Source organism: Globicephala melas, chromosome 18, assembly GCF_963455315.2.
Source record: "Globicephala melas chromosome 18, mGloMel1.2, whole genome shotgun sequence".
Taxonomy (NCBI): domain Eukaryota; kingdom Metazoa; phylum Chordata; class Mammalia; order Artiodactyla; family Delphinidae; genus Globicephala; species Globicephala melas.
Window position 1 is genome coordinate 78,448,065 of NC_083331.1, and position 27,980 is coordinate 78,476,044.

At 60.3% G+C, this 27,980-nt stretch overlaps 1 protein-coding gene across 4 annotated transcripts in view; it reads left to right on the forward strand.

The window, feature by feature from the left end:
* The window catches only part of TFDP1 (transcription factor Dp-1), a 29,293-nt gene extending 2,799 nt beyond the window's left edge, over positions 1-26,494 (forward strand). For all 4 annotated transcript variants that reach the window (XM_030856662.3, XM_060287947.2, XM_060287949.2 and 1 more), the window contains exons 3-12: positions 11,902-11,968; positions 16,408-16,514; positions 19,046-19,167; positions 20,164-20,329; positions 20,691-20,834; positions 21,348-21,416; positions 21,593-21,744; positions 22,168-22,334; positions 23,317-23,395; positions 26,150-26,494. In XM_030856662.3, the coding sequence (XP_030712522.1) occupies positions 11,902-11,968; positions 16,408-16,514; positions 19,046-19,167; positions 20,164-20,329; positions 20,691-20,834; positions 21,348-21,416; positions 21,593-21,744; positions 22,168-22,334; positions 23,317-23,395; positions 26,150-26,297 (1,221 nt within the window). In that variant the 3' untranslated portion in view covers positions 26,298-26,494. The remainder of the gene's footprint in view (positions 1-11,901; positions 11,969-16,407; positions 16,515-19,045; positions 19,168-20,163; positions 20,330-20,690; positions 20,835-21,347; positions 21,417-21,592; positions 21,745-22,167; positions 22,335-23,316; positions 23,396-26,149) is intronic.
* The last annotated feature ends 1,486 nt before the right edge of the window (positions 26,495-27,980 follow it).

Sequence of the window (27,980 nt, forward strand, 5' to 3'; positions counted from 1 at the left end):
AGCGGCGCGTTCCCCCTGAACCCCGGAGGGTGGGGGTGGGGAGGGTGAGGGCACAGGCCGGTGGCGCCTGAGGCCGAGCTGCCTGCCCGCCCGCCGTGGGGCTTCTGTGCCTAGTGCACGAAGAGGTGAAGTCTTCGTGTGTTTTTCTAAAAGGCGTCTGGACAAAACACTGTCATTCCCGCGTTTAACCATTTTCCGGCAACACGTGGAAAGAAGCCTGGTGGCTCGGTGGCTCACCACCGCCGTTCCCTTTGGAAAGTGGGTCTCCGCGCCGTCCTTAACTTCCCTGGCCCCTTCGTTGCTCCCGGGACCCTCGGCCCTCGTGTGTGGGACTCACACCAGAGCTCAGGGACCGTCCTTAATGTGCACGTGGCGGTGTTGCCACAATTTCCTGCGACGAGGCCCGTGGGTCAGAGGCGCGCGGGTCGAAGGTGGTGGCGACGCTGTTGGCGGCGCCGTCCTGGGGCTGCCTGTTCCCTCCCCCACGGGGACTTGTCACCCTGCTGAGTGGAAATGCAGTTCATTGGTTATTGATTTATGAAGCTGGGTATCTGTGGGTTTTGTTTTGTGCCTCTGGTCCCATGACAGATCCTGATGGGAGGGCTTCCAGTGCCCAGGACGCTCCTGCGGTGAATGTAGGCGTGGAAGGAAATGTGAAAACTGTCACCGTCAGAGATGTCTCATCGTACTAAAAATTGCAGTTGTGTGAAGTAGAGAGTGGATGGCGTCTGACGTTGTGCATGTGGGTCTGTGTGTGTTTCCTGAGCGTGTGTGTGTAGGGGGCCGAGCGTGTGCGTGTGTGAGCGTCTGCATGTGTGTGTGTGCTGAGTGTGTGTGTGCTGAGCGTGTGCGCGTGCTAAACGTGTGGTGGACGCGTGTCCCTGCATCTGTGGGGCCACACTGCAGAGGTCTGGCCCTCAAGCCATGAGTGACCCAGGGTCTGTGGCCCTGATGAGTGCTTTGGTGCCATTGGCCTTTGGAAGACTGTGGGTTTGAGATAAAGGGCCTGTGTAGCGGCTGTAGTTGTTCTAGAACTGGACTGGAGGGGCCGCAGGGAGTGAGCCCGTGACTAGCCCCCGCCCCGGCCGTCGGAGTGACCCTCGGAAGGAGGACACGGGGCTGGCGTCCCCACTGGGAGGACCAGTCCTCCTCCAGCGTCACAAAGGTTTGAAAAGAGCAGGTGGGGGGCAGTCGATTCGTGAAATCTCAGGCCTGCGTTTGCGGAGATGTTCCTGGGACCCTCCCCTCCCTGCTTCAGGTTGGGGGCAGAGGGCAGGTGAGCCGCGGCTCGGCCCCAGCAGTCCCGGGAGGGCCTGTGAGTTGCCGTCAGGGCTCGGGGACCTCACCGTGGAGCTGCTCTGTGGTTGCACTTTGCGTTCCGTGAGGTTATGGAAAAGCCCCTGGATTGTGTTACTGAGGGCAGGAGACCGAAGAAACACGTGTGGAATCTAGGCTTGTGAGGGACGCATGACGAGGCCCGGCTTAATGAGCTTGTCTAGAAACACACGTCCTGAATGCTGTTTCCCAGGCCTGGGCCTCGGTGATGAGATTCGGGCCGCGGAAGGGGACCTGGGCTGGCGGGACCGGCCGTGTCTCTCAGGCCGTGAGGTGGGGGCCCGCCGGGCGCTGACGGTGCTTCTCTTCCCGCTTGAGACACGAGCGAGAGAGCTCAGCCCGCTGCGGCGAAAGCGGTGCAGCCAGCACTGCTGTGCTTGTTTGCCGACGGGCTTTTCCTGTCTCGGAATCACCTTTTTTCTGCCCGGAGTGAAGTTGGAGAAACTCTGAGGCTGTGTGAAGAGCAGGACGCTGTGGCAGGACCAGCAGTGCCGCCCTGGACCCCGCGGCTGCGTCGCACCTGGTGGGAAATGCTGTCTGTCTCCTGGTACAGCCAGGATGCTTTCTCAGCCCTGCTCCTCGGTGAGCGAGTCACGCCGGGGTGCGCTGTGGACCTGGGGCTCGGCACCCAGCCTGACGCGCGTTGTGGCCCCTCGGGGCGTTTTCCGCACACAGTCGCTGCTGGAAGCCCTTCTCTTTGGTGTCGAGCGAGCCTCGTTTTTCTGCAGCGTAGAGCAGCGTGGTTCTTGCTCGGACGCCAGCCCTGGCTTCTCCTCCTGTGGCTCTGTGCTGTTTGTTGAGGGGGCTGGGCCTCGGGGGGAGCGGGGTTGGGCCACAGCCCTGGGTCACTCGTGGCGTGAGGGCCAGACCTCTGCAGTGTGGCATCGCGTTGGCCCAGATGGAGGTGGGACTCAACCCGGCCCCTCTGCTCAGACGGGCACGGCCAGTACGGAGTCTGTCTACGCTGCGCGGGCCTGGACGGGAGCCGGCGGTGGTGGCTCAAGAGTCGTGGCGCTATCTGGGCCCGGAGCAGATGTGCTGCACGGATTTCGAGGGTCCAGGGTGAAGTTGGACTTATTTCTCTCAGTCTCTGTTGTTTTGTTTTGTTTTGTTTCTGTTTTTGTTTTTTGCGGTACGTGGGCCTCTCACTGTTGTGGCCTCTCCCGTTGCGGAGCACAGGCTCCGGACGCGCAGGCTCAGCGGCCATGGCTCACGGGCCCAGCCGCCCCGCGGCATGTGGGATCCTCCCAGACCGGGGCACGAACCCGTGTCCCCTGCCTTGGCAGGCGGACTCTCAACCACTGCGCCACCAGGGAAGCCCGGCCTCTGTTGTTTGAGCTCAGGACTCTGTCCATCAAGGTCCCGTGTTCACAGGATCCAGATTTTAAGGGGATTCTGTTAGACAGAGTGAAACCCCTGGGCCTCCCTTGGGCCCTGAAACGCAGCACCTCCCGACACCTGTACCCCGGTGTCCCGACAGATGACTTCGTGTCACCGAGGGCCCAGAGGGACACGGAGCGCTTGCTGGATGGTACCCAGGGTGGGATTCTGCCTGTGGACCGGGCCGCGGGCCGCGCCGCTCTGCCTCCCTGCCCAGTCACCGGTGACAGACTTGCCGGCCCTTCCTGGCCCATCCCGCAGAGGATTCGCCACCCCAGGGGTTCTCTGTGGCAGCCGTGAGTTTGTCTTTGCTGGTTGACGTCGCACCAGCAGGCGTTTTTGTCACAAACCTTGGGTTTTCGTTTTAGCAGAAGTTCCGCAAGGAACGAGTGTGAATTACTGAAAACGTTCAAGGAATGTTTCTCGTGATCGTAAACGCATTGTTAGTTGGGCCAGAGTTGGAAAAGCTCCAGGAGAACGAGAACAAGAGAAAGGAGCCATCTGCCAGCAGGCATCTGAGGGGATTGTTGGGGGTTTGTAGGTTCTTCCTGTCGGATCTTCACTTAGTTGTACATGACAAAGGGTTTACCCACGTGTGAACGTTCTGTGCGTCCCACGTCTACCCCGTCCACGTCCGTGTGCTGTCGCTGTTTCCCCCAGTCGGGCTTTCTCTTCTCCTGTGTCATCTTTAGCAGCTGTGCGTTTATTTGACACGTTGGGGAATCGTAGGTGGTCACTTACCGAAAAGTGACCTAAAATGGGAAATAATAAAAAAGGATACATTCCTAAACTCATCTTGTAAAATTCAAACACCTGTGCTTGCCCTCCCAGCCCCCTGGCTGTAGAGCGAAGGCCTTTCTTGGCGAACGGGTCCATCGATTCACGTTTCTTGCATAAACCATAGCCCGTAAGGCCCAGCTTTGATTTCTGCAGGATGGAGGGAGGACGTAGAGGACGTTTAAAGGTGCTGAATGCGACCTAGATTGTTTGCGGTTTTTTCCACGCGTTTAATAACAAGTATAAGCGGCACAAGTGGGCGTTTAGAAGCGAACACAGCCGAGTGGCGGCCTGACACGCGGGTCTTCGGAGGGTCCTGAAGGGGTGGGGCTGGGTTAACTCGACAGAGCCCCTCTGCCGTGTCCCCCGTGCCCAGGCCCCAGCAGTGGGGATGCTGGTGGCTTCCAGTTCAGTCTTCTCACGTTTGCACAAATCCACCATGATAACCCAGGACGGGTTCTTGGCAGTGTGATTGCGGGTGGACGCTCACACGCGTGCGCCGTGCCTGAGGCGTCCTCAGATGACTTCCTGGGGCGGGCGTGCCGAGTCGCATCTACTCCCATCAGGTTGTCGGAGCCCATTTTAACCGCCCGTTTTTAACACCAAGTTTGCTAATTTAAAAACCCACAGACTCGCTCCATTTGATGGGTGAGGTTTTAAATTCATTGTTTCCGTTTGCATTTTTTGATTCAGAGACTGAATATGTTCCTTCTAAGACATCACGTTTCTTTGTGACTCGAACGCGCCCCGTGCTGCATCCTCCATTCGGGTGTCGATTTCCTGTTGATTTGCATCCACTCCAGAAACAAAGGATGTTCGTGAAACCGTTGTCGTCATTTCACAGCAAAACGTTAAGATTTGGTTCTTCTGTCGTCAGCATGAGTGGTAGATATACCATCATTTCAGGCTACACCATGGAGAGCACACCAGAGTTCACACCTGGAAGTTTCACGTTAGGAACAGTAGTTTCCAGGTGTCTGAAGGTTCTTCCTTCCCTGTCGTCCCGGTGCAGTGTGACCGAGGCCGGCACGGGTCTGTGTTCCTGCCCCTCTGGGGCCGTGGTCTCGGCCTCAGCTGTTACACGATGGCTTGTCCTCTGCTTCCTGGTCTTGGGGACTTGAGTACCTGGCGTGGGTCTCATCTTTATGTTGTTTCATTTGCATTTCAGAAAAATCAGGGTTTGAGTGAAAATGTCTCATGCTGAATCGATGGCATCTGGATCTGATCGGAGCTCTGGGGGTGAACACCCCCTCGTGCAGCCGAGGGCCCCAGGCCACCAGCATCGGGGTGCAGGGAGGACCCTGGCTGCAGTGTGGACGTGCCCGTGGGGTGTGGGCAGCAGGGACTTGTTGGGGGGAAGGGCCTGCTGCACTGGGTCTGGGGACGGGGTTCCCCTTGAGGGGCCGCGGCCGGGCACAGTGGGTAGGAGGGCGGACGAGGGGCAAACCCAGAACAGGCCTTGGGGGCTTTGGGGAAGGGGAGAAGCCCGCCCATTGGGTCAGCCTTTCTGGTCCTAAAGAACCTGAAATCATGTTCCCCTGGGGGCGACTTGCAGAGGGGCGGGGTCCTAGTCTCCGTCGCCTGGCAGAGGGTGCGGCAGGGCTATAGCCCCTGCAGGTCTGCCGCAGAAAGGCCAGAAAGCGGGACGGAAGCAGGTATGTGAAGTTGTCTCGGAGCTGTGTCACGTTTTCTTAGGGCAGTCTTGCGTTTGCACCTGTTGTGGAGTGAATTCGCTGTTTTTCTGTCCATGATGAGTGAGGCTGGTCAGACTGTGGGTTAGAGGCCGCGTCCTTCTAGGGAGGGTGAGGCCGGGTCTGACGGGAGCCCCAGGACCTGGTGTTGGGGGCTGGGAGTGGGGCGGCACCTGCTCTCTGGTGGGTGGAAGGTGATGGTTTAGACGATCTGCGTGGCGCTGGGAGCAGGTTGGGGGGCGGAGTGGGGGGAAGCGCTCCTTCACACGTGGGTCTCTGGGGGCGCGGGGGGCTCTGATGCCCTACGGGAGGCCCTGGAGCCCTGGCATTTCCGAGCAGGGCGTCAGGGCCCCTAAGGAGGAAGCAGAAGACGCGGGCTGGGCTGTGCCCTGCCTCCCGGCCGTGTGCCCCTCGGGGACAGTAGCCAGCATCCCGGCAGGGGGTCAGGATCTCACTTGAACTCTGCAGCCTCACCCTGGTTCCTGGCCCCGCCTGCGCCCCCCGATCCCTGCAGCCCGCTGGGCCTTGTGAGTGTGACCCCCACTGGTGGCGAGCCCTGGGCCTGGTGCGGGAAGCGTTGTCGCTCGCCGGCCGTCTCCTCTCCAGACCTGTGGCCGATGCTTCCCTGCCTGTGGCTCAGGCCACTCGCTGTGGCCGTGGCCACCGTGGCTCTGGCCGCCACCTGGCTTCCTCTCCGTGGATACCGGGGGGTCCCGGGGCGGGGGTCCCGGCCTCAGAGCCGTGGCTTGCAGCCCCCCAACCTCGTGCTTCCTGGATCTTGGGATCCTGGGGCGTCTGGATCCTCTGTTGAGGAAGTGGCGGGAGCCTCATGTTTGCCCAGTTACGGAAGTAGAGGGTTTATTTAAAAATCCATGTAAGAGTCGGAAAGAAAGTTAAGAGTCGTCTGAAATCACGGTCCAGGGTGGCCTTGCTGTTAGATTTTGGGGGTGGTTTTGGGAGTAACTTACACGTCCGTTACACGGCTTTGCATACGTGCTCCCAGACGCTCTTCTCCTGCTGTTCTTCTCCACGGGTTTGTCCCGGGCGTTTTCATGTTGGTAAATATGAACGATAAGAGGCGGCTTCGTGGGCCACCTCAAATGTGTGTGGGGGGGAGGGGCCCGCACCCCTGTCGCGTCCTGAGTGACTCGGTTCAGGGCTGTCCCACCGTCCTGCCTCCCCCGGGACTGGTTACACTGCTACTGTCGTGGCATCAGATGTTCCAGGCCGTGTCCCTTGAAGGTGGGAAACCTTTACACCTGAAACTCGTATGATGTTGTACATCAGCTGTAGCTCAAAAAATAATGCAAATAAGTAAAGAAGAGAAATGCCCCAAATGCTGCACGTTGACTCCCGAGTGTCTCCCCGCTGGTCCTAGACCCCGAGGGGCTCTGCCACTGGGGCCCCGTGGGGTGTTTCACGTGGACGTGGCCCTGGGTCCTCACCCGTTCAGGCAGCCTCCCCTGTACCGCCTTGTGAGCGCCAGGGGCCGGTTTCACCTGTTCTGTGGTGTCTGTGGCAGGAGCTGGATCTGAGGCTCCAGGCACAGCCTCCCGAGCTGTGCTGTCCACCTGGAGCCTTTCTTCAGTGATGGACCTCAGCCCTCGCCCTGGCACTCCGGCCTCGTTGGTTCCTAATGTCTCCGTGGTGGCCCTTCCGTGGCAGGTGGCCTCGGTCAGCTCCGTAGCAGGTCACCCAGAGTTTAGGGACCTTGAGAGCAGTGTTGTCACCTGTGGCGTCTGCGGCAGGAGCACGGGACCCAAAGGTGTCCTCGATGGTCCCCGAGGCCCCCGGGGGCCACTTGTCGCCCTCAAATCATGAGAGCAAGTGAGGGGGCCGAGGAGACAGAGGGAGACAGAGACAGAGAGATGGGGAGAGACAGAGACGGACACAAGATGCAGGTGGGAGGGGCGGTGAGCCAGCGGGCAGGCGACTTGGTCCCTCGTGAGCTGCCCTGGCCTTTGCGGGTTTGGCCACCAGGTCAGGCCGCGCTCGGGGGAGGGGACTGGGCAGGCGCGAAGTCCCGCCAGCGGGGGGCCTGGCTCACTCACCGGGTGCGTGTCCCCCGGCGAGGGGGGCAGCGTTCTTCGGGGTCCATGTCCTTTTACGTTAGGGCTGCTCCTGTGACTGCTGTGCTGAAAGGACCTCACATTTCTCTTGTATGTGCGTCAGTGCTGATGTTAAGGAATGCTGTGGACTAGGTTTTCTCATGATTTCCACGAGGGCCAGCGATGATGGATTTTGTCTTTTTCTCGTCACCATGACAGCACTGATGCGCTGGGTGTGCCCGTGTGGCTCGGGAAGTGCCGCAGCCTTTCAGGATGAGTCAGGAGGAGGTTACTGAGGTGAAGGTGTGCGCGTGCGTGCAAACTGGCTCCCTCAGCGCCCCTCCCCGGTGGGCGGGCCCTGGCCTGTGCGGAATCCTCGGGGTCCAGCGAAGGAGGCCGGGAGGTGATGCAGAGGCAGACTGGGGGGGAGATGCGGCAGGGCTCAGCCAGGTCACGCCTCCTGGGGGCAGGTGACGAGCTGGGGCCCCACTTTGCAGTTCTCAAGCCTGGAGCGTGGTGGTGTCGGCAGTAGGAAGGTTTGCTAGTTTAAGTACAGTGGTTGTCAGCTTTTCAGCTTTCGTTCTTAATAGGTTCAGCTCTTTCTAGCAGCATTGTGTTGGGGACACGTGTTTCACCGTCACTGCTACTGTGAATGGCACAGCTGTGCCTCCTGTAATGGAGCGGCCGACTTTTTCCGTTAACTACAAACACAAAAGGCAGAATATGGTTCTTCTAAGGAAAATTAAGGTTAGTTATGGCAGACGAGTGCCTTTGTTCTTGGTTTGCATGTAATGGATTTAGCAGCATGGTGTTTCCCTAGAGGAAGCCAGGTTTGCACCTCAAATACAAAGATTTTGTCAGAAGGCGAGTCCAGAGCGCTGATGTTCCAATTCACTGCAGTTTCAGAAATGCGTCTCGAGGGTCAGGCGCCACCTGTGTTTTGATGCCTGTTGTCAGGGCCCTGAGCTCGTGGCCTCTGGGCTGCGAGGTGCGGGGAGAGGCCCCGAGGCCTGCTCCTGAAGCGGGCGTTTTAGAAGAGGCTGCACTGGGGTGGAGGGTGGCTTGTGGGTGACGATGCTCGCGACACCTCCGTGCGTACCTGGGTGGACCGGCTCCTCTCCCGAGGTCGGCGCTGTCCGTGGTTTGTCCCGCTCCGGTGCGGTGTCCGGCAGGGCAGGGGCGGTGCAGAGGTGCTGTCCCCACACGGAGCCCGGGGCGGGCTAGGGTGTTGGCCTGAGTCGTCTTCAGGCCCGCAGACGACTCTGTCACCTTCCCACAGAGCCGGGCGAGAGGGGCCTCGGGTTCAGGGGTGATGGCGACATCTGTGTGCAGCGTCCCTGGTAGGTCTAGAAGGTGAGGTGGAGCCGTCTCGGCAGCGGGGTGGCCTCGAGGGTCTGCCCTGCTCCGCTGCCGTCGCTCTGACGTCTCGAGCTGCTTGACTGTGGCTGTCGCCCGCCCCCCCGAGGCCAGTGCCGCTCGCTTAGTCCCTCAGAAAGGCCTCCTCTGGGGTCAGGGGGCCTGAGAAATTGCTGGGCTGTGACTGCGTGTAGTTGATGGTTTGCGGTCGCGTCACATCCAGGGGTCACGGCCGCGGCTGCCCACGGCTGTGAGGTTTGCCCCCAGAGTGGCGGCCGGATGGTGAACGGCAGTGCTTTGTTATGTTCTGAGGAAACCTGTAACCGGCATCATCTCTGGGTGGGAACAGTGACCCCAAAATGCAGTGGCCGAAAGTAACAGCACACGTGTTCTCCCAGCAGCCGGGGAGGGTCGGGTGCGGGTGGCCTTGCCGAGGGGTCTGTCCCTGGGTCTGGCGGCGTCCAAGGGGTGAGGCGGCCACCCCGGGGGGCCTTGGTGTCCTCGCGGCACCCCGAGCGAGTGGCACAGGAGGAGGGGCGACCCCGCTGTGGGGCACAGCCCGCGGTCCCCACGGGTCCCCGGTGAGGGCGGGAGCCCCCGAGGCCCCAGGTCCAGGCGGCTCCTCCAGGCTCAGCGAGGAGGTCCCCGCGGCGCTGGTGCGGCGCTTCAGGTTGTCTGAAGGGAGGATTTCTCAGGTGTTTGTTTCCTTCACGTGCAGGCGAGCTTGTGTCTCCTCTGTGATTCTGACACGTTGTGTAGGGACGTAGAGGGAGTTTCTGCACCTGGGAGCCTGGCTGGGTGCGGGCTGCCGTCCACGCGGCCGTCCGTGTGAGGGGACGGGCCCCTCCGGGCCGTTGGGCCTCAGTCGGGTGTCGGGTGTCACAGGCTTCTCGCCCCTGCTGGGAGATCAGGGCCGAGCACCCGGCCGCTCTGGGGGGGGGGGTCTCTCTGGAGGCGGTGGAGCCCGATCCGTGGCTCTGGGTGGTGTCACCACGGGGGGTCAGCTGGCACCGGTGGGGGGCCCTGCGGCGGCCCAGATGTCCGCGAGGGGACCGCTGAGAGCCCGGCGGGAGACGCAGGCGCTGTCGTGGGTTCCGGCCCCGTCTCCGCAGTGGCTCCCCGCTGGAGTGTGGGAGGCTCTGGAGCGCCGCGCGGTGGGTGCAGGCGGCGTGGCGTCCAGGGTCAGGAGGCCGCTTCTGTGCAGTGTCGCTGCGGAGCCGGCTCTGCCCCAGAGCTCGTGAGCCGTTTGCCTCGTTTCTCCTATGTTTCCTGGTCCAAGTTCCCCTGGCTTAGGTGGGAGGCTGGGGCTGGCAGAGAAGGGTGGCCCTTTGCCCCACCCTCAGCAGTTTGCAGGATGGGCTGTGCCCGTCGGCTCTGGCCGGGCAGCCGTTGCGGAGAGCCTGCGGCCGAGGAACGGAGGGTGGGCGCTGCGTCCGGGGTGGGGGGCGAGCGCCCCAACGCAGGACTTCCTGGGCGTGAGCTGCCGAGCTATCGTGGGTCACGTCGCTGCGGGCCAAGCGTGAGAACCGAGCAGGCCGGAGGCGTCGGGGCCCGGGCCGACGGGGACAGCGGCATTGTTCGGCGCAGGGGACGCTGGTCCCCAGGGCGGGCCGCCCCTGCGCCCTGCGGGCACTGGCCTCGTCATGGGGGCAGGCAGACCTCCTTGACCGCCAGCTGGCATGTCCGCATCGGGTCTCTGCTCTGCGGCTGCAGCGTCCACGCGGAGTCAGCTCTGGGGGAGCAGGACGGGGAACACGGAAGCCGGAGGGAAGGGCGGGGGGCCTGGGGCCCCCTGCCCGGTGCTGCCGTCCAGGCGAGGGGGACCAGCCTCTCTCGTCGCCTCTTTCAGGTGCGCGTCCTTATACGGCCCTTCCTGGCCGTGGCGGGTCTTCGCTCTGGGGCTCTGGGGCTCCGAGCCTGCATTACTGGGGCGTTTCTGGGACCCGTGAGATGCGGGCTCCCCAGCCGTGATCCGCGGCGGTCCTGGTGGTCAGGCACTTGGTCCTCCCTCTCGTTTTCTTGGGGGGTCAGGAAACGGCCACAGGGCGTTGCTGGGCTCAGCTTGTGGGTGGCCCCTCCCCCGTGGGGCCTGCCTTTGTCTGGGGCCTCAGCAGGTCGGGGGGCTCCCCCGTCTACCCGTGGGGGATGTGCGTGCGTTTGAGCGCCTCACGGACGTGCCCGCCCAGCCCCACCTCGGTGCGGGGCTGAGGTGGGCTTCTCCACGGCCGGTCTCGGGGGGCGCTGGGCAGGGTCTCCATTAGCTTTTGTTTTCACACCTGGTTGTTGCGGGCACGTGCGAGGTGTGCGTTGCTGTGTATATGGGCGTGTGAGCGTGTGTGAGCGTGTGTGTGTGGACGTGTGAGCGTGTGTGTGGACGTGTGAGCGTGTGGTGTGCGTTGGGGTGTGTGTGTGTTTACGTGCATGCGTGTCTGTGTGCGTCTGTATGTGCACATACGCACATATCCGTGTCTGGCGGCCAGGTCCGGTCGGGAGGGCTGGATTCGGGCCCCGCTCCGAGCAGAGCCGCTGGGTCCAGGGTGTGGCTGCAGGTGCCCCTCCTGGCGCTTGGCAGAGCAGAGAAACGCTGGCGGTTCCCAGACGTGGGGAGGCTGCCGCCACACGGCCTGACGCGGGCGGGCAGGGCGGTACCGTGGCTGGTCTGTGGAGGTCCGGGTCCCCAGCGTGTCTCACCCGAGGCCGTCACTGTGACAGTTTGGGTGGTGCTCCGAGCCCTCCGTAGTCGCACGTGTCGGGCACACGCTTCTTTCGTTCAAGCGGCCCATCGTGCTGGTGCCCCAAATACTCTTGACCGTGAGGTGCCGCCCTGTGCCCCTCTGGTCGCCCTGGGACGAGGGGGGCGCTGGGGGGTGTTGGGTGCATCCCGTGGCCGTGAAGGGCGGGGACGGACACGCCCCGGGCCCCAGGCCCACGCCCCCCATGCACAGAGGTCTGTCCTGATGCTGGGAGCGCGGTGTCCGGCACGCTGACGGAACCAAAGGTGCTCTTCTCAGGCCAGAGCACCAGTTTGCTTTCCCGGTGGCCCACCCGTGGTTACGCATCGCTGATCCCCAATGTGAAATGCCATGTGACTTAGTTGATAACTAAGGGAAGTGTTGCACGGTGTCCCAAAGGCTGAGCTTCAGAGGCTGACAGGATCCTTTTCCCGCTGCTGAGAGCCGATCACGGTGGGTGAGCCAGCACATGCCCCCGGGCCTCGCGGCTGCGTGGGGACGGCGAGGTGTGCGAGCGGCGGGTTGCTGGATGGACTGCCGCGCTCCCCACGCCTGCTCACTGTGTTGTCGTTGCCCCCACAGGCCGGTCTAATTGAAGCCAACGGGGAACTCAAGGTCTTCATCGACCAGAACCTTAGTCCTGGAAAAGGTAAGGGCGCCCGTCTCGGGAAGGCACGTCTCTGGATAAGTGTGTCTAGTGTGGGGTGGGTGTGAGTGCCCTGACGTGAAGACCCCTGTCAGCGGTGGGAGCCCCACTTGGGGAGCTGCCTGCCTGGAGCCCCCGAAGGACCGGGGTCAGCGCCGCAGTTTATTTTGGTTAGTAAGTTGCGTGCTATATGCAGAGATTCGGGAAAAGTGTGAGGAAGAGAACACAGCACAGGGCACGGATACTCCTTCCGCCTCAGGGCAGCCACGCTGATGCCCGTGAAGCCCACCTCAAGCCTGCACGTGCGCGGTGCCCCCGTGAGAGAGCGGCGTCTCCTCGTCCGCGCTGTGTCCTGAATGAGCCTCGACGTCTGTCTGCACCCTTGGGATTGAGGGGAGGGGGTGGGGCGGGGCGTTGCGGGCCCTCTTCCCAGGGGCCCCAAGCTTTGCAGTTTCCTTCCTGTAGGGACACGGGATGGACGCCTGCTAGTGGGTGTGTTTGAGCCGGTCTCCCAGCTGTGGATTTGCTGGGTCAGAAGGACGCCCACCTCGAGGTGCTGGCCTGTGATGCCTGGTGGACCAGGCCGTGCCGTGCGGGGCCGCAGCTGCAGGGCCTTCCTTCCTCTGATCTGTGTCTGCCTTCGGCATGCTTGCTGTTGCCTTTCAAATTGGAAAGTTTTCATCAAACAGATAATACGTGTTCACTGAAAAAAAGCGCTGATCGTACCCAAGGGTGCAGTTGAAGACGTAAACGTGTGTTTAAGTGCACGTTTCCTCGGGAGCGTCTGACACCTGGTGTCCATGCACGTGGTGTCCTGGGACCTGTGTTGTCCTCTCCCGGCAACATCTGGTGCCACCTTTTGTGGCCCGATGGCAGCTCTGGGCTCCTGAGTACCAGGTGCGCGTAGGCCACCATCTTCCACTCCCGGGACGTGCTGTTTCCCAGGGCGGGTCCTCATCTCACTGGTGAGGGGCGTCCTCTGGGGACGCGGGTCACTCCGGGTCACTCTGTCCCTCAGCCTGAGGATGGGCTTCTCGGGCAGCAGAGGCGAGAACTTAGTAGTGACGTGCGGCTGGAGGCTTGGTGTCACTTTACGATTCTTGAGACTCGGAACCTACCCTCCAGACACACACCCGCAGGGTGAACTCAGCTTCCGGTATTGCTGGGAGGCCTGTTGTAGGAGGACGAGGTGCCCCTCCCCGTTGTGGCCCCCTGGGGCAGGGCGGGGGCTCAGAGGACGTTCCAGGTGGGGATGGTTCTCGGGGAGGTGGAAGGCTGCTCCCCAGGACGTGGTGGGGAGTCGCCCAGGAGTGGCCGGGGTCAGGGCGCCAAGACGGCCAGAGGGCGCCCCAGGCCCGTGAATGCTGCCCCTTGATCTATGCGGGAGCTCCCGCAGGGCCTGCCCGTGAGTGGTGTGTCCACGTGGGCAGGTGTGGCCGCTGTAATGGCCCAGGAGGGCAGCTCCCGCTGATGCCTGAGAACCAAGGAAGCCGCCGGGCTCTTCCAGTGCCAGTGAGGCCAGCGGCTGGCGGGGCTGGGAAGACCCAGCGTGCGAGTGGCCGCCTTGCCCTGACCCTTTTGGCCACGTTAGCCCACAGGGTATTTGTAGCATGGCAGGCAAATAGTAACTCTTCAAACATTAGGTTCTGGAAATTGTTAAACGTTTGCTTAAAATTATTCTCAAGAAAACACTAAACCTCACGTTTTCATACTTCAAGGTATCTTAAAACCTCTGGATATTAATGATATGGTTACTAATGATAAACCTATGTAATAATTTTAGAATCCTTTTTCTGTTAATGGTTATAACAGGTCAGACAGTATATATTCTTAACTCGCTTTTTTGAAAGGAATTCTTTAGTTCATAATGTTATATTTGAAAATACTTTGTTTGGTAGTTCCCTTAAGAAAGGCTTTGTATACGTTTTATGGCTAAAGCGGTGTTATGTCTAGGGAGCAGATTCCTAGCTTGTGTTATAATTTAACCTCCCTGTGGCTGAGATGTTACGCCCCCGCCCCCATAAATGGGTTGTGTGTGGCACGTTTATCAGGAAAACGTGTAAAGCATTCTGATTGCTCTGGCCAGATTAAACCAAAAGCGGAATACCATTCCATGCCCGACGTTGACCAAAAGTAGCCAATCTCAACTGAGTCAACAGTTGTCAGAAACCTGGGAGAGGGTGTTGGGGTGCGTGCGTGCACGTACCCGTGCCGCAGAACAGCCGCAGGCCAGCGCTGGGCTGAATCCCGTGACGCAGAAGGTCACCTGGGACCCAGGTTCCCTTGGAGAAGGGGCACCGGGAACATGTAGATATTACATTGTATGTTTGTATAGTTACACCTGATATTAAAATGGAATCGGCCCAGCCTTAGAGGAAGTCAGCTAGATCTCTCTGTGGGTCAGTTTCAAAAACATCAGCATCAGAGTTGCAGAATGCGTACAGCACGTACTACCTTCTAGATGTAAAGGCCCGCAAACAGCACTCACATTGTCCGTGGATGCGTGGGCGTGTGTGGGAAGCGTGGAAGACGCAGTGAACGCTCTGAGCGCGGTAGCTGCTGGCCGGGCGGAGTGGGGAGCTTTTCGGCAGAGACAGTGAAATGGCATTCGTGATTCTGTGCGTGCTGTGTACTGGCGCTAAGGCTGCCTGCAAAGTTATTACTTGTATTTGCAGCGTACACGCAAGGGGAAGATCCCCGGGGTGGGACAGGCGGCATGGGTGCAGGTGAGGAGGGGCTGGCCCGGTCCACCCCCGAGTTCTCCCCGCCCCGAGCTGGGCAAAGGCGGGAGCCCGGGTAGCGGCTGGGTGTCGCAGCCGGACCTGCAGACCGGCGGCGAGGTGGCCATGCAGCCCTCCGTGGATGCGGCCTCCGCATAACGACGGACAAATGGCTTTAAAGACCGGCGCCAGGAGCCGTGCCGGACAGCTGCTGTGGGCTTTGACCCGGCGAGCTTCTGCGCTCACGGGTGGTTGAAAACGGAATCGTTTGCAAATTGAAAAAAAAGTTATTCTTTTTAGTGAAAATAAGCGATTCCGTATTTTTAAACTTCCTAGTTACTTATCCGTGTGTAAATCTGGACGTGGTGTGTTTGATTGCCTGAGCGTAGTTTAAATCTCTCAGTGCAAAACAGAGTAATTTTGTGTCTTTTAAAAAATGTTTCTCATATCCAAAACAATTTTTTAAATATTTGTTTTTGTTAAGATACAGGTCTCTATTTTTAGAGAAATATAAAAAACTCAAAGCAGATAAACCTATTTTGCTTACAGCCAATAGTTTAAATTGTTTTGGTGTTGATTGGTAAAAATATTAATATTTAGGCAGTTGAAGGATGCATATCTGTCTTCGTCAACTTAGGTTAATAGAAATGATTCATTGTTCGTACGTAGCATCAGAATTCATTGTTTACTGGAATTTGAAGAAGTGTATTTAAAATGCATGGATTGTGAAGAGTTCAAAAATGAGACCTCGGACCAGGCCAGACGGAAGGCCGTGTCTCTCCCTCTTGCTGAACCTGGTGGAAGTGAAGGAAAACGCCCTCCGGTGGCAGCCTGGTGCAAGGCTCCCCGCCTGTAGAACCCCCGCCACCCACCCTGGGGGCCCGGAGCCCGTGTGCTTTAGGGAACCGGGGGGTCCTGTCCACACGGGGCTTCTCCGTCCCTCCAGTGGGGCTGGAAATCCATGTCTTCTCACCTGAGACGTCCCGGCCCTTCCAGGACGCTCGTGCCCCCGGGCCCGCCTGCCGGTTTCCCCGGGCACGCGTGCCCTCTGGTGTCGGCGGGGCAAGGGGTTCACCGTTGTATCCCTGGGGCCGAGGCTGGTGTGGGCACACAGCGCTCTCAGCGGGCTCGTGCTGAGGGGAGGAAAGTTTCCGTCCCCCCTGAGGTGTTTCCCCAGCTCTGTGTTAGGTTATCTGACTGTCACAGAGGTGGCAGCTCCTCACAAGTCACTCCTCCTGGAAACAGAAGCGGATTCTACTTCTCGAGCAAAAGCAGATCGTTAGATTTCTACGCCAGGTTGCCAACACACAGAGAGGTGTTGGAATACGAGTTAGTTCCAACTGTGAAGTTCTGTAATTGTCTTAGAATTGCAGACTTGAAGAGCCGTTTAGCTTCGGGGCCTGTGGTCCCAGCAGAGCATTCTGTCGGTGGGCAGACAGCCCACAGGGGTCGGGTAGGTTGGTGACGGCCTGGGTGCCCCGGAGCCCCCGATCCCTGGACGCGAGGGCACAGGGGCGGGTAGGGGTCATCGTAGGGAGAGTGGCAGCGTGGGTGCAGCCCCCTCAGATTTGGGCATCGGCTTCGTAGCGGCTCGCGGCGGACCGCGGGTCTAACACGGTCGGGGGCAGTCAGGCTGTCTCCCAAGGGGCAGCTTCCCCCTGACACTGGCACTTGGAGCCTCAGTTCAGGAAGGGCGTGACCTCTGGTCTCCTTGCGTTGCAGGTGTGGTGTCCTTAGTGGCCGTTCATCCCTCCACAGTAAACACGCTTGGGAAGCAGCTCTTGCCAAAAACGTTCGGACAGTCCAATGTCAACATCGCTCAGCAAGTGGTAAGGCCGGGAGGGTGGTGCACGGTTGGCCCTGTGGCTTCCCTTCCTGGGCCCGCAGGTTTCAGGAGCACGTGGCCAGTGCCGTGTGTCCTCCCCCGGCTTGGGCCTTCCTGTGTGTGCCGCTGGACGGCGGAACCCGGCCAGGCCAGGGCAGCTTCCCCGCCGGCCACACTGGTCCCGCGTCTGCCCTGATGGTGTTTCCTGGGGTGACGCGTGCTCTTGGGCCCGCACCACCGCGAGCTGGTGCGGGCTGGCCGCTCCCGGGCCTGGGCCCTCCTCAGGGCGGGCCGATTGCCGGCCCGGGACTCGAGACTGGTGTCCGTGCGGGCCTCACGGCGGCCTCAGGGCTCTGCCGGCCGTCAGGTGCTGCAGGGCGGGGGCTTCCCTGCCCATCCTGGCCGATGGGAGGGGGTCAGAGGCGGGCCTGCGCTCCTGGGACTGTGCCAGGCGCCTCTCCTCCAAGTACTCCCACCGGCCCGTCAGCTCCCACCTGTGGGGTTTGGCGGCTCCCTTCCCGACGGGACTCAGGGCTCCACGGGGCCGTGCGAGGAGGGGCGTTCAGCGCCCACCGCCCCGCCCGGCGGCCCCGGGCAGCGGTGTGGCCTCCCCCGTCAGGGAGCTGGGACCACGTTTGCTCAGCAGCATTGCTGTGATTTTTCAAATCCGTGGTGTGTGGGAGTCCTAGGCCTTGCTGGGCACGTCACAGATATCCAATAAATGTCCTTTTGATAGAAGTTATAATCCACATCATTTTATTTTATAGGTACTGTGCGTTACGTTATAGCAGAGTCACGCCTGAGAATAGCTTGGTGATTATAGCAACAGTTCTGTCATTAGTACCAGTTTAAATAGTTGGGAGGAAGCTAACGTGAAGAGTTTTCTGGTGGTGCCTTTCCGACCTGCAGCTTATCCACCTGAAGTTCCACTGCTGACTTGCCCCAAGCCGTCTCGGAGCCCAGCTAGTTGTGGAAATGCCCGTTCTCAGAGTTAAAGCTGGCCCGCCACAGATGCCTGTCCATCTCTACAGACACAGGGCTAAAAGCAGAAGAGCTGGCAGGTTCCCACAGGAGGGAAGTCCATGGAAAATAGTGAAAAGAGGGGAGTGAGGGGACACCTGTGGTGTCCTCCGCGGGGCTGTGGGCAGTGGCCCGCCGGCCCAGGGTGCGCTCCCCGCTCACCTGTCCTGTTGTCGAAGGAGGCTGCCCTTGCAGTGAGCACCTGTTGGGCGCTGCTGTGTGCCTGGTGCTCTGTTCTCCTTGCAGAACAGTGGAACCCACGGGAGGTGTCCTTAGGGGTGGACGGTGGAGTGGGCCCTTGTGTCCGGTGGGGCAGTGACACCGAGGCTGGGCACCCCTCTTGGGGGCAGCGGCAGCAGCCTGGCCTCTGCCGGCCACGCAGGGCTGGGCCAGCGTCCCGAGCCTGCTCTCCTGAGGACGTAGCGGGCTGAGTGCTGAGAGGGACGGGTCTCGAGGTTCCCGAGCCAGTGGCCACGGGCTTTGGCTGCACGCGCCTCCCGCCGAGACCCGGGGCCCTCGCCTCTGGGGCTTCACCCTCGTTTCCATCCTGTCTCACTTTCCAGAGCGCTAGCTATTTGATCGCATGTCTTTGGGATGAGAGTGACCTGCAGTTTGAAAAACACGGTGACGATGCCTCAGTCACTGGGGGCGTGAATTAAAAGAACGAGGCTCAGCTGAGCTGTTCTCCTTCCTGTGGCTTTTGCGGCTCATTAACATTGACAGGTGACCTGGGCTTAGGGATAATTTGCAACGTGCCAGGTCAGCTGTCCCAGGGCCTCGGCAGGTAGCCCTTATCCCACTAAGCAGCGGACTAGCGGGAGTGTCCAGCTTAAAATAGCCCGGACACAGCCTGCTCTCCACGCGCCCAGTGCTGGGGACCAGTGCTGACACGTTCGGCGCCAACCCCGTGCAGTCACCAGGAAACGGTGCTTCGAGTGGTTTCCTGGGTCGGGCACGAGCTCTTTGGGAAGCTAGGATTTTACGTGGCTGGATGAGGCAGTGTCCCCGTGTCCCCGTAATGTGTGACTGTTGACGGATGGGACCAGAGTTCTGAGCGTTTGGTGTCAGAAGACGCCTTCTGTGCAGGGACGGGTGTGTGGATGTCGGGGGCGGCCCCGGTGCCATTGCCCCTCCTCCGCCCCGTGCTGTCTGGGGTGCCCGGGGCTCCCCGCTTGGCAAGCCTCGCTAGCCCTGCGTTCCTTTTCTTCTTCATTTGGGGCCTCATTTTAGCACCGCTGAAGCATAGCGTTTTATCCTGTCTCGTGTCACTGAAAGGAAAGGAAGTAAAAGAGGAACGTGGGAGTCCCCCTCGGAGTCGTCTCCAGGCCCGGCCAGGCCGCCAGGCGTCCCCCGCTGCCCAGGGCTCCAGGTGTCCCCGTTGGGTGCCCACGTGACTGTTCTCTGACCTTTGTGGTTAATAGAGCTCGGCGGCGGCTGTAGGTAACGAGAGTGATGAAGCGGCAGCATCGTGTGGAGGAGATTCTGACTGTTTTGAATTGTCTCTTCTGACTGTAGGTAATTGGTACGCCTCAGAGACCTGCAGCGCCCAACACTATCGTGGTAGGAAGCCCACACACCCCTAACACCCACTTTGTCTCCCAGAACCAGTCTTCAGACCCCTCACCTTGGTCTGCCGGGTGAGCACTTGCCTAGAATTTACCCCCCAGCCTCTGGCTACGTGGCCGACCAGCACGCCAGAGGATCGGGCCCTGGCCAGCGCGTGCCCGGAGTAGACGCGTGGACCGCGCCGCCCTGCGGTTTTGGGGGTGGTGACTCCACTGCGGTTTTGGGGGTGGGCTCTGGCTTCTCAACGCAGCGGTAACTTTCACACTTTGCGCTGTCTGTACCAGAAAGTACCGTTTCTCGAACCCCAATAAACGTGGCGGGTTTCGCAGCAGCTTCTCCTAAACAGCTAAATGTGGCCATGGGGACAGCCCTGTGTGACGGCCACACCACCCTGTTCCTTTCCTCCAAAAGCAAAGCGATGTGAAAGCGACTTTACTCAGAGGTCAGCTGTGCAACTTTCCCTAAGAGCAAACAAAAGCAAAGATGTAGAATCGTGTCTGTATTTTTGGTTCTAAAGCAAAAACCATCAGCTCCCGCAATTCGTCAGTTGGAAACTTGGGGCGACCGTTTCCTCGCTGTGGCGACTCAGGAAGGTCGGACGCTGGGGCTCCCCGCCGAGGGGAAGCGCTCCAGCCTCAGCGCTGGGCGCCGGCGGCCACGTGGCCATCAGGGTGTCTGCACTGGCTCACGTTTGCCCCCAGATTCCTGTATGTGCAGCAGAACTTCCATAACCCCTGATGTCGGTCGACATCTTTTTAAGAAGCAGCGTTGTCTGGCGTCCCGATACACATCGGACGTGTCCTGGGGTCTGCCCTTTGGGTCACGTGCCCCACTTTTCCCGAGAGCTGAAGATACACGTGTAAGGTCCGGCCACTTAAGTTTGTTCTCCAGCCTTTAAAGGAAGGAGGGGGTCCCTGGACGGGGAGACGGAGCCAGGCTCCCGTCCCTGCTCTGCTGAGCGCAGCCCGCGGGACCCCTCGAGGCGCCCGCCGGTCCTAGGAGGCGGGTCTGGATCCTGGGCTGGCGCTGTGTGCTGAGGCCACTGCTCTCCTGTTGTGTCTTTGAAGGAAGCGTAGCAGGAAAGGGGAGAAGAACGGCAAGGGGCTGAGGCATTTCTCCATGAAGGTCTGCGAGAAGGTGCAGCGGAAGGGGACCACGTCCTACAACGAGGTGGCGGACGAGCTGGTGGCAGAGTTCAGCGCCGCGGACAACCACATCTTACCGAACGAGTCGGTGAGCGTGTGCGCGGCGGGGCCGGCGGGGCTGGCAGGGCCGCGAGGCTGGCGGGGCGGGACACCCCGGCCCTCTGTCTGTGTCTCAGACAGCCTCAGACATGCAGAGAAGCTCTGAAAGCACTTCCAAAGGTCTCCCGGCCCGCTTGTGTGGTGATGCCCCCGCGTCCCCGGCGCTTCCACAGCGCGCACCGGCTCCGGCCCCGTGTGTCGGCCGCCTCCCCGTGGCGACGCCCCCTGCCTGGGCTGGCGGGCCGAGCGGGGCCGTGCGGGGGGCTGCCTCACGGGGGCTGCGGACGGTGCCCAGCCTTGAGTGTGCTCGGGTTTGGGGCTGTCTGGAGATCTCCCTCTGTCTCTGCCAGGCTTACGACCAGAAGAACATCAGACGGCGGGTCTACGACGCCCTGAACGTGCTGATGGCCATGAACATCATCTCCAAGGAGAAGAAGGAGATCAAGTGGATCGGTCTGCCCACCAACTCCGCCCAGGAGTGTCAGAACCTAGAGGTACCTCCAGCCCTGCGTCCGCCGCGTGTTCCTAGCAGGCGTCGGTCGTCTGCACCACTGGCGCCTGCTGAGCGTCTTGGGCGGCGGTGGGGGGCAGGTCTCCCCGCGTCCTGAAGCCCCTGATCACGTCCGTGCTTTCCCACTTGACGGTGACCCTCCGGCCGTCTGGGGCCGCGGACACTGGTGGCAGGGCAGTCGGCCCGGTCCGGGGGGGTTTCCCCCAGTGTGGGTGAACGCTGCATCCCAGTTTGTGGGGTTTTCAAAAAGACACCATAGCCGTGTCCAGAAGACGAGAAGACGGAAGAAGCTCGTGTAGTTTTGAGGTTAAGAGAAACTGGCCTGTGCCCGCAGCGTCTGCCACGTTCTAGGTTCTTCTGTTGCCCCACCGTCAGGCCCAGGGCACACGTCTTCGGCGAGGACCTTTCCTCGGTGACCCTGTGTTGCCTTGGATTTTAAAATATGCTGTGAAAACCAGTTGTGATGATGTCTCATGCCGATGGCTTGTCTTTGAAGGTGGAGAGACAGAGAAGGCTGGAAAGGATAAAGCAGAAACAGTCGCAGCTCCAGGAGCTTATCCTGCAGGTAACGCAGCGCCTGCCGTGGGGGCAGCGGGATTGCCGTTTGCTGGCGTCGGCCCCCCTCCGCGTGTTTGCTCTGGTCTCTGAGGGGTGCCGGGCAGGGCCGCTGAGGACGCCCAGGGAGGGGTAGGTGGCCGGTGGCAGCAGGTGTGGGTGCGCATCAATCGTGCATCTTTTTAGCAAATCGCCTTTAAGAACCTGGTGCAGAGGAACCGCCAGGCGGAGCAGCAGGCCAGCCGGCCGCCCCCCGCCAACTCCGTCATCCACCTGCCTTTCATCATCGTGAACACCAGCAAGAAGACGGTCATCGACTGCAGCATTTCCAACGACAAGTAGGTCGTGGTGGGAGGGGCCTTGGCCGCGTGAAGACGCCTGGTCGGGGGGCGGGGGCAGAGAGAAGGTGGCCCATCTGGTTGATTTGCTGCGGGTCTAGCTTGTAGCCACCAAGTACGATCTTTTCAGCGTCATTACCTTGCAGGTGTCCTCCCTTCCCTGAGTGTGCGGCTCCTCGGGAAGGAGGGGTGTTGTCAGGACAGCAGGCGGTGCTCAGGGCCCAGCCCGGGGCGTCCTGGGGCGGCCGGCAGCCCCGGGCTGCGTAGGTGCCGCCCGCGCTCCCTGGTTGCTGGCGCTGAGGTGGTGGGTTGTGTGGCTGAGGGAGGTTTGGGGTGAGTGGGGTGTCCCGGTCGGGCCCCCGAGCCAGGTGTCCAACTCTGTCGTGGAGACGGCGCTCTTCTGACGGTGACTTTCTCCTCTAGGTTTGAGTACCTGTTTAACTTCGACAACACGTTTGAAATCCACGATGACATCGAGGTGCTGAAGCGCATGGGGATGGCCTGCGGGCTGGAGTCCGGGAGTTGCTCCGCCGACGACCTGAAGGTGGCGAGAAGTTTGGTGCCGAAGGCGCTGGAACCCTACGTGACAGGTCCGCTCCGTCCTGGACGGGACGCCCGCCCCCTCCGCTGGGGTTGGCTCGCGCCCGGTGCCCAGAGCAGAGACAGATGGGACGTGGGACGTGGGACGGTGGCGGGCTGTGGGGTGCCGGTGCGGCAGCAGCAGGACGCCATCTGGCGGGGCCGTGGCCCCTCGGGACAGGGGGGCGGGGGGGTGGCGACAAGGCCGAGCCGTGTGGTTCATACGGTGCAGGCGTTACGTCAGGATCTCACCTTCCAGGTAGGGCCCCAGGTCTGTGAGGAGCGTGGCAGGCGTGGACCCAACCCCAGGGAGTGGCTTAGTCACTGCAGCAGAGTGACCGAGAAAAGCGTCGTCTCAGCAGCCCTGGGCCTGCCCCGACGGCAGGTGTGGGGAGCCTCCTGGGTCCCCGGCGTCCGTTCTGCCAGCTCGTTGGCTGAGCTGGGGGGTCCCAGCCGCCGAGGGGAAGGGCTTTGCGGTGAGAGAGGAGACGCTGCCCCTGCGCCTCTGGTGTGGATTACCCCCGAGCGCTCCCAAGTGGCCCAGAATAAGTGGGCGTCTGGCCTCAGAGCGTCCCGTGGGGGCGCCTCCACCCCCTCTGGATGCAGCAGCTGCCCTGCGGGACCCCCGCTGCCCTCCCCACGGCCCCCGTTCTTGGCGATACAGCTGCGTCCAGGACGGGGGTCGACGTAGGTCCTTCCTCCCCTTGGGTCCCGCCTCTGCGCTGTGGTGGCGGTTGCCCTCCCGTGGCACAGTGGTGGCGTCGTCCGTGGCCGCGCCGATTCAGAGAAGTAAAGGGAGGACTTCCATGCTGTCTTCGCGAGGCTTGGTCCGGTGGCCGGGCCCAGCGAGCGGGCTGCCTTCTGGCTGGTAGCGGGCATGGCGCTGGGCGGCCCGAGGGGCCTCGCCTGGAGAGCCGTCCCGTCTCAGCTCGTGGGCCTGCTTCCTGCGGTCTCTGCTTTGTGAAATTTGCTTTCTTTTCTTTCTCTTTCCAGAAATGGCTCAGGGATCGCTCGGCGGTGTCTTTGTCACGTCGGCTGTTTCAACTGCCAACGGCACGAGGCTCTCTGCCAGGTAACTGCCATCCCCGGCGGGGCCTGGGGGTGGTGGGGCCACTGTCACCTGGCAGCGGGACGCCCGGAGTCGGGGCGCCCAGAGCAGGGCAGACCTCCCCCCACTCCGGATGCCCCCCGAGAGTCACTCAGAGCTCGCCCTTTGTGCAAAGGAGATTTGCTTTTTCTGATTGGTTTCTTTCCTCTAAAGGTTAAAAGTAGTACACAGCTTTTATGTTTTTGCAAAGTACTTCAGTGAAGTGCGGGCAGAGCCCCCTGAACCCCACGGCCGCGGCCTGAGTGACAGAGGCCGTCCCTCCGTCTCTTCTTCCTCTCCAATGCACTTGCAGTCACAATGCACACATGAGGCCCCGTTTTCACGTGACCCTGTCCTGAGCGTATTTGATATCGTTGAAGGCGTCTTATCATTTAAGTCAACGTGTGTCTGACTTTTGACCTAGCAGTCCCACAGAGCAGACGTGTCAGACCTCAGGGTTTGTCTTAGTTTTTTGAAGATAAATGTAAAGTAATACCAACGTTAGGTATTGACAAAACAGTGGTTTTATTTTTTATGTAGTATTACGTGTCATACATATTTATATCAATTCTAAACATCAGTAAACGTTCCTAAAGTATAAGTGAAATCAGCAGAGTGTAGGTCCAACAAAATGGAATTGACTAATAAGTCACATGTGCACGCCTTCGAGGGGGCTCTGCGGGCACCGTGTCCTCTGGTCCCCGTGCAGCGCTGGCCCGGCAACAGTGCGGCCCTGAGGGAGGGGCGGAGTCGCCCCGTGAGGGCCCCAGTGCCCGTGGGGTCTGTGTCGACCTTCGGGGCTGAGGGAGGCCCCAGGATGTCTGCATCTGTTTGGATTTGGACTGAGGCTGGTTCCGTTTTTAACTCTGAATCTACCGCTGTGTGTGGAGCCCAGTCTGTAACATCTGAACACTGGTTATACCAAGAGGTGGAATTTGGGTGTTTCCTAAACGTTCCTCTTGCAGAAATTCTTTTTATTGATTAAACTTCAGAGGCTCACGTCAGGTTTTCTAAAGAGGGAAGCAAAGCCATTACCATCTCAGAAGAGAAGCTGACCTTAGTGGTGGACGCGCTGTTCTTACAAAGGCCCGTTTTGTGCATTGAGCTGCCCTCTGGTTGAACGTTTAGGTGGTCCCCAGTTACAAGAAAAGCGGCAACGAGCCGCCTGATGGCTCAGTTTCCCACTCTTCCTGGCTTGGCCTCCAGGCTGGCTTTCCCAGATGTGGGATTACTTTGTCCAAGAGCAGCGTCAGTAAGTACCAGTGAAAGGTATCAAGATACATGCGTGTGGTTTTCTGATAACGGGAAGACACCTTTAACGTTAGGAATCTGTGCAGCTCTGCCCTGGGGGCTTTCTGTGGTGCCACAGGCCTCTCAGGGTCCTGACCCGCGTGGCGGGACAAGAGCCCTTTTACTCAGTCGTCACCCTCCCCTGCCCCGTGCCGTCTGATTCAAGTGTATCACGGCCGCGTTTCCAGGGTGGTTCTGACCCTTTCATGTCCTGTTATCTTCAAACAGACTCACGGTTTACCAAGTAAGCTCCTCCGTTTTGTGGAGAGCAGTTGAAGGCCGCAGGTTGGGCGCAGAGAGGATGCTGTGAGGCCCCCCCGGGGGTGCCGCTGTGTCTCCGCGTGGAGACAGGCCTCCTCCGAGTCTGGAGCCTGGACGACCTGTGTCAAGTTGTAGCTCTAGGTCGGGGTCCCCTCGGGGCCTTCCCTTGCTGTTCAGCTCAGACATGAAGACGCTGAATGACTTGGGACGGTGCCTGAGCAAGTCGCAGCTCAGAAGAAACGTCGCCTTCCCTCCCCTCGTGGTGGGCGTGGCCATCTCCCGTTGGTGCCCTGGGACCGTGACTGACCACAGCTGACCCTTCGCGTCTCGTGTGCGCTGTGCTGGGACGCGGGCGGTGGCTGAAGCCGGGGGTCTTTGCCCAGGATTCTGGCTCCTGAAGCCCCTCCGTTGTAGGCCAGGGTCTCCCCTGCGGGCCTGTTGGCATTTTGGGCCGGACCACCCTTTGCTGTGCACGCTGCCCGTGCCTTGTGGGGCACTGGGTTGTGCCCTCGACCTCAGATGCTAGCATCACCCCCCCGGCCTGGGCCCACGCCAGGGGCCCAGCCCCTAGAGCCCAGCCCCGCAGCTCTGCCCCCTGGGTCCGTGGTCCCCGCCTGGGCCCACCCCCGGGGCCGGCATTCCAAAGAATAAAACCTGCAAGAGCCATGTGTCCTTGGGGCCGTCCTGGAGGCGCAGGCTGCAGTAAGACGCGCCCGTCACCCCCAGCTTCCTGGCTCAGCACGGACGCCAGAGGAGCTGAGGGTGGGGCCTGGGGTGGCGTTGCCGCAAGCGGACACACGCACACGCCAGCACACGCTCCCTGGGTGCCCCTTTCCTCCCCGGCTCCCAGCCTTCAGGGAGGTCAGGGAAGTCACAGGCGGAGGCCTGGGAGGAGAGTCTCGGGGCTTTTCCGGTTGGTGTGCCCGAGTCTCGCTTCCGACATGATGATAAATGGGGAGGACTCAGTGCTGGGGCCCTGCCGGGGCCCTGCCGGAGCCCCTCGTCCAGTGGTGATGTGTGAAGGGGGCGTGACGGGTGGCGTCAGCCTCGGGGGCGCTGGGTTCTGTGCTGCACGTGGGTAAGGCTTGCCGTTTCTGTTCGTGTAGTTGAGAACACCCGGACCTCCCGGGGGTGCCGGCCCGTCTCTGGCGCCGCAGACGCCGCCACTGACACCTCCTGTCCTTGCAGTGACCTGGCCAACGGCGCGGACGGGGCGCTGGCCACGAGCTCCAGCGGGTCGCAGTACAGCGGGTCCCGGGTGGAGACCCCCGTGTCGTACGCTGGGGAGGACGACGACGAGGACGAGGACCTCAACGAGAATGAGGGGGAGGACTGAGCCCCGCCGGCTCCGGGGACACGTCTGGGGAGGAGAACTGCTGTGAACGTGGGTCTTTCTGTTTCCTTTGCCCTCCTCCCAAGAAGAGCTTGCTGAGCCGCCGGGCTCGGCACGCGCCACCGATACGCAACGCGCCGTCCTCTGCGGGGTCCTGACGAGCTGCGCTGTCTGGTGCCGACGCACGGCCTCTCTTTACTCTTCTGGATTTTGTGTTTTCGTTTGCTGTTTTTTAAATTCAGAGTTCATTTCGCCCCTTCACAGTTCTTGCCGAGTTTGCTGGAGACGTTGCGCTCCGTCCGCGCCGAGGGAGATACAGGCCCTGCTGCCCGGCGGGCCCGAGGCAGCCGCTGAGGGGGAGGCACCACGGAACCGGCAGATGGCGAGGCACTGCCTCTCGACGTCTTATTACGACCTTATTTCCCTTAAATTATATTGACTGCGTGACTCCATCGGGTTTCTACTTGGGTTTTGTTCTGTGTTGCAGCCGATGAATTGCGAAGCTCTTTCTTCGTTTCTGTGTGTTTGGTTTGGTAGGAGTTTACTGCCACGCTGGTGCAGCTTTGGAGACTGTCTGAGAGCTCGGAGTGGTTTAATGCTTATGGTAAAATGTGCCTGATTTCTTACAGGCAGCGTTTGGGAACTTTTATTATATAGTTGTTTACATACTTCTAAGTCTGTCATTTAAAGACATGTACTGAAACAAATGTTGTATTTGTTTCGTAAGCATCTTCCTGTAATCTATTATAAAGTTGAAATTAAATATAGAGAATGTTTTAACAGTTTTTTAACTCAAAATTTGTCAATCATTTTTAATAGTTCTTTTTTTATAAAAAGAAAAAGGAATTTCAGGACAGGCAGTAGTCTCTTTTAAAACTTATTCACCAAGAACCATTAACTGCACAGTTGCTGTTAGCTGCCTGTTCTAAAATACTTGTCTTTCTATCGGAACACAAACAGACTTTTCTGTAATATTTTGTGGAATAAAGAGACTTCAATTGTTTGACTTGTTTAACTTGGCACTGTTAGTTTTTATTAATAAAGTGCGCATGGGCATTTTAAACAAGTCGTGTGTCCCTCTGATTCGGGATTGCTGTCTGGAGCTCATTTTCTCCCGTCAGCCGGGCCGTTCTCTGGAGGGAGGAGAGGGTCCAGGCCCAGCAGTGCACGCAGGACCCGCCGAGGCCCCCAGCCTGTCCCGCCGCTGCCCGGCGGCGGGGCCGAGGAAGGAGGTCCCGGGGACGCGGCCAGTGGTGGGGAGAGAGTTTGTGCTCTGCCTTGCTTTTAGAACAAACGAACCCACGGCCTTTAATGTGTGAGTCCTTACGAAACGTGACCTTTGCAAACACACACATCCCCGAAAGGTCACGAAGCGCCCCAGGGAAGCAGGGGGCGGAGGGACGCAGGCTGGATGCCCTCGCCGACACGCCCACGGTGAGAGAGCCAGGCCGAGGGTGTTCCCTGCCTTTCTCCCGGATCCTAGAAGCCGAGACAGATTTTATGGATTTGACTTTCGGAAAAAGAGTCAGATTGTAAGGTAAGATGGGGCAGCTCAGTGTTTTATTCACGTTGGTCGAAGACATCCGTGAGTGTTGCGGTGCAAGGTTGCGGCCTCGGGCAGAGTCGTGTCTCCTGAGGGCTGTGGCGGTTCCTCCTTTCTTCCTGACTGTGGCGGACTGAAGTGTC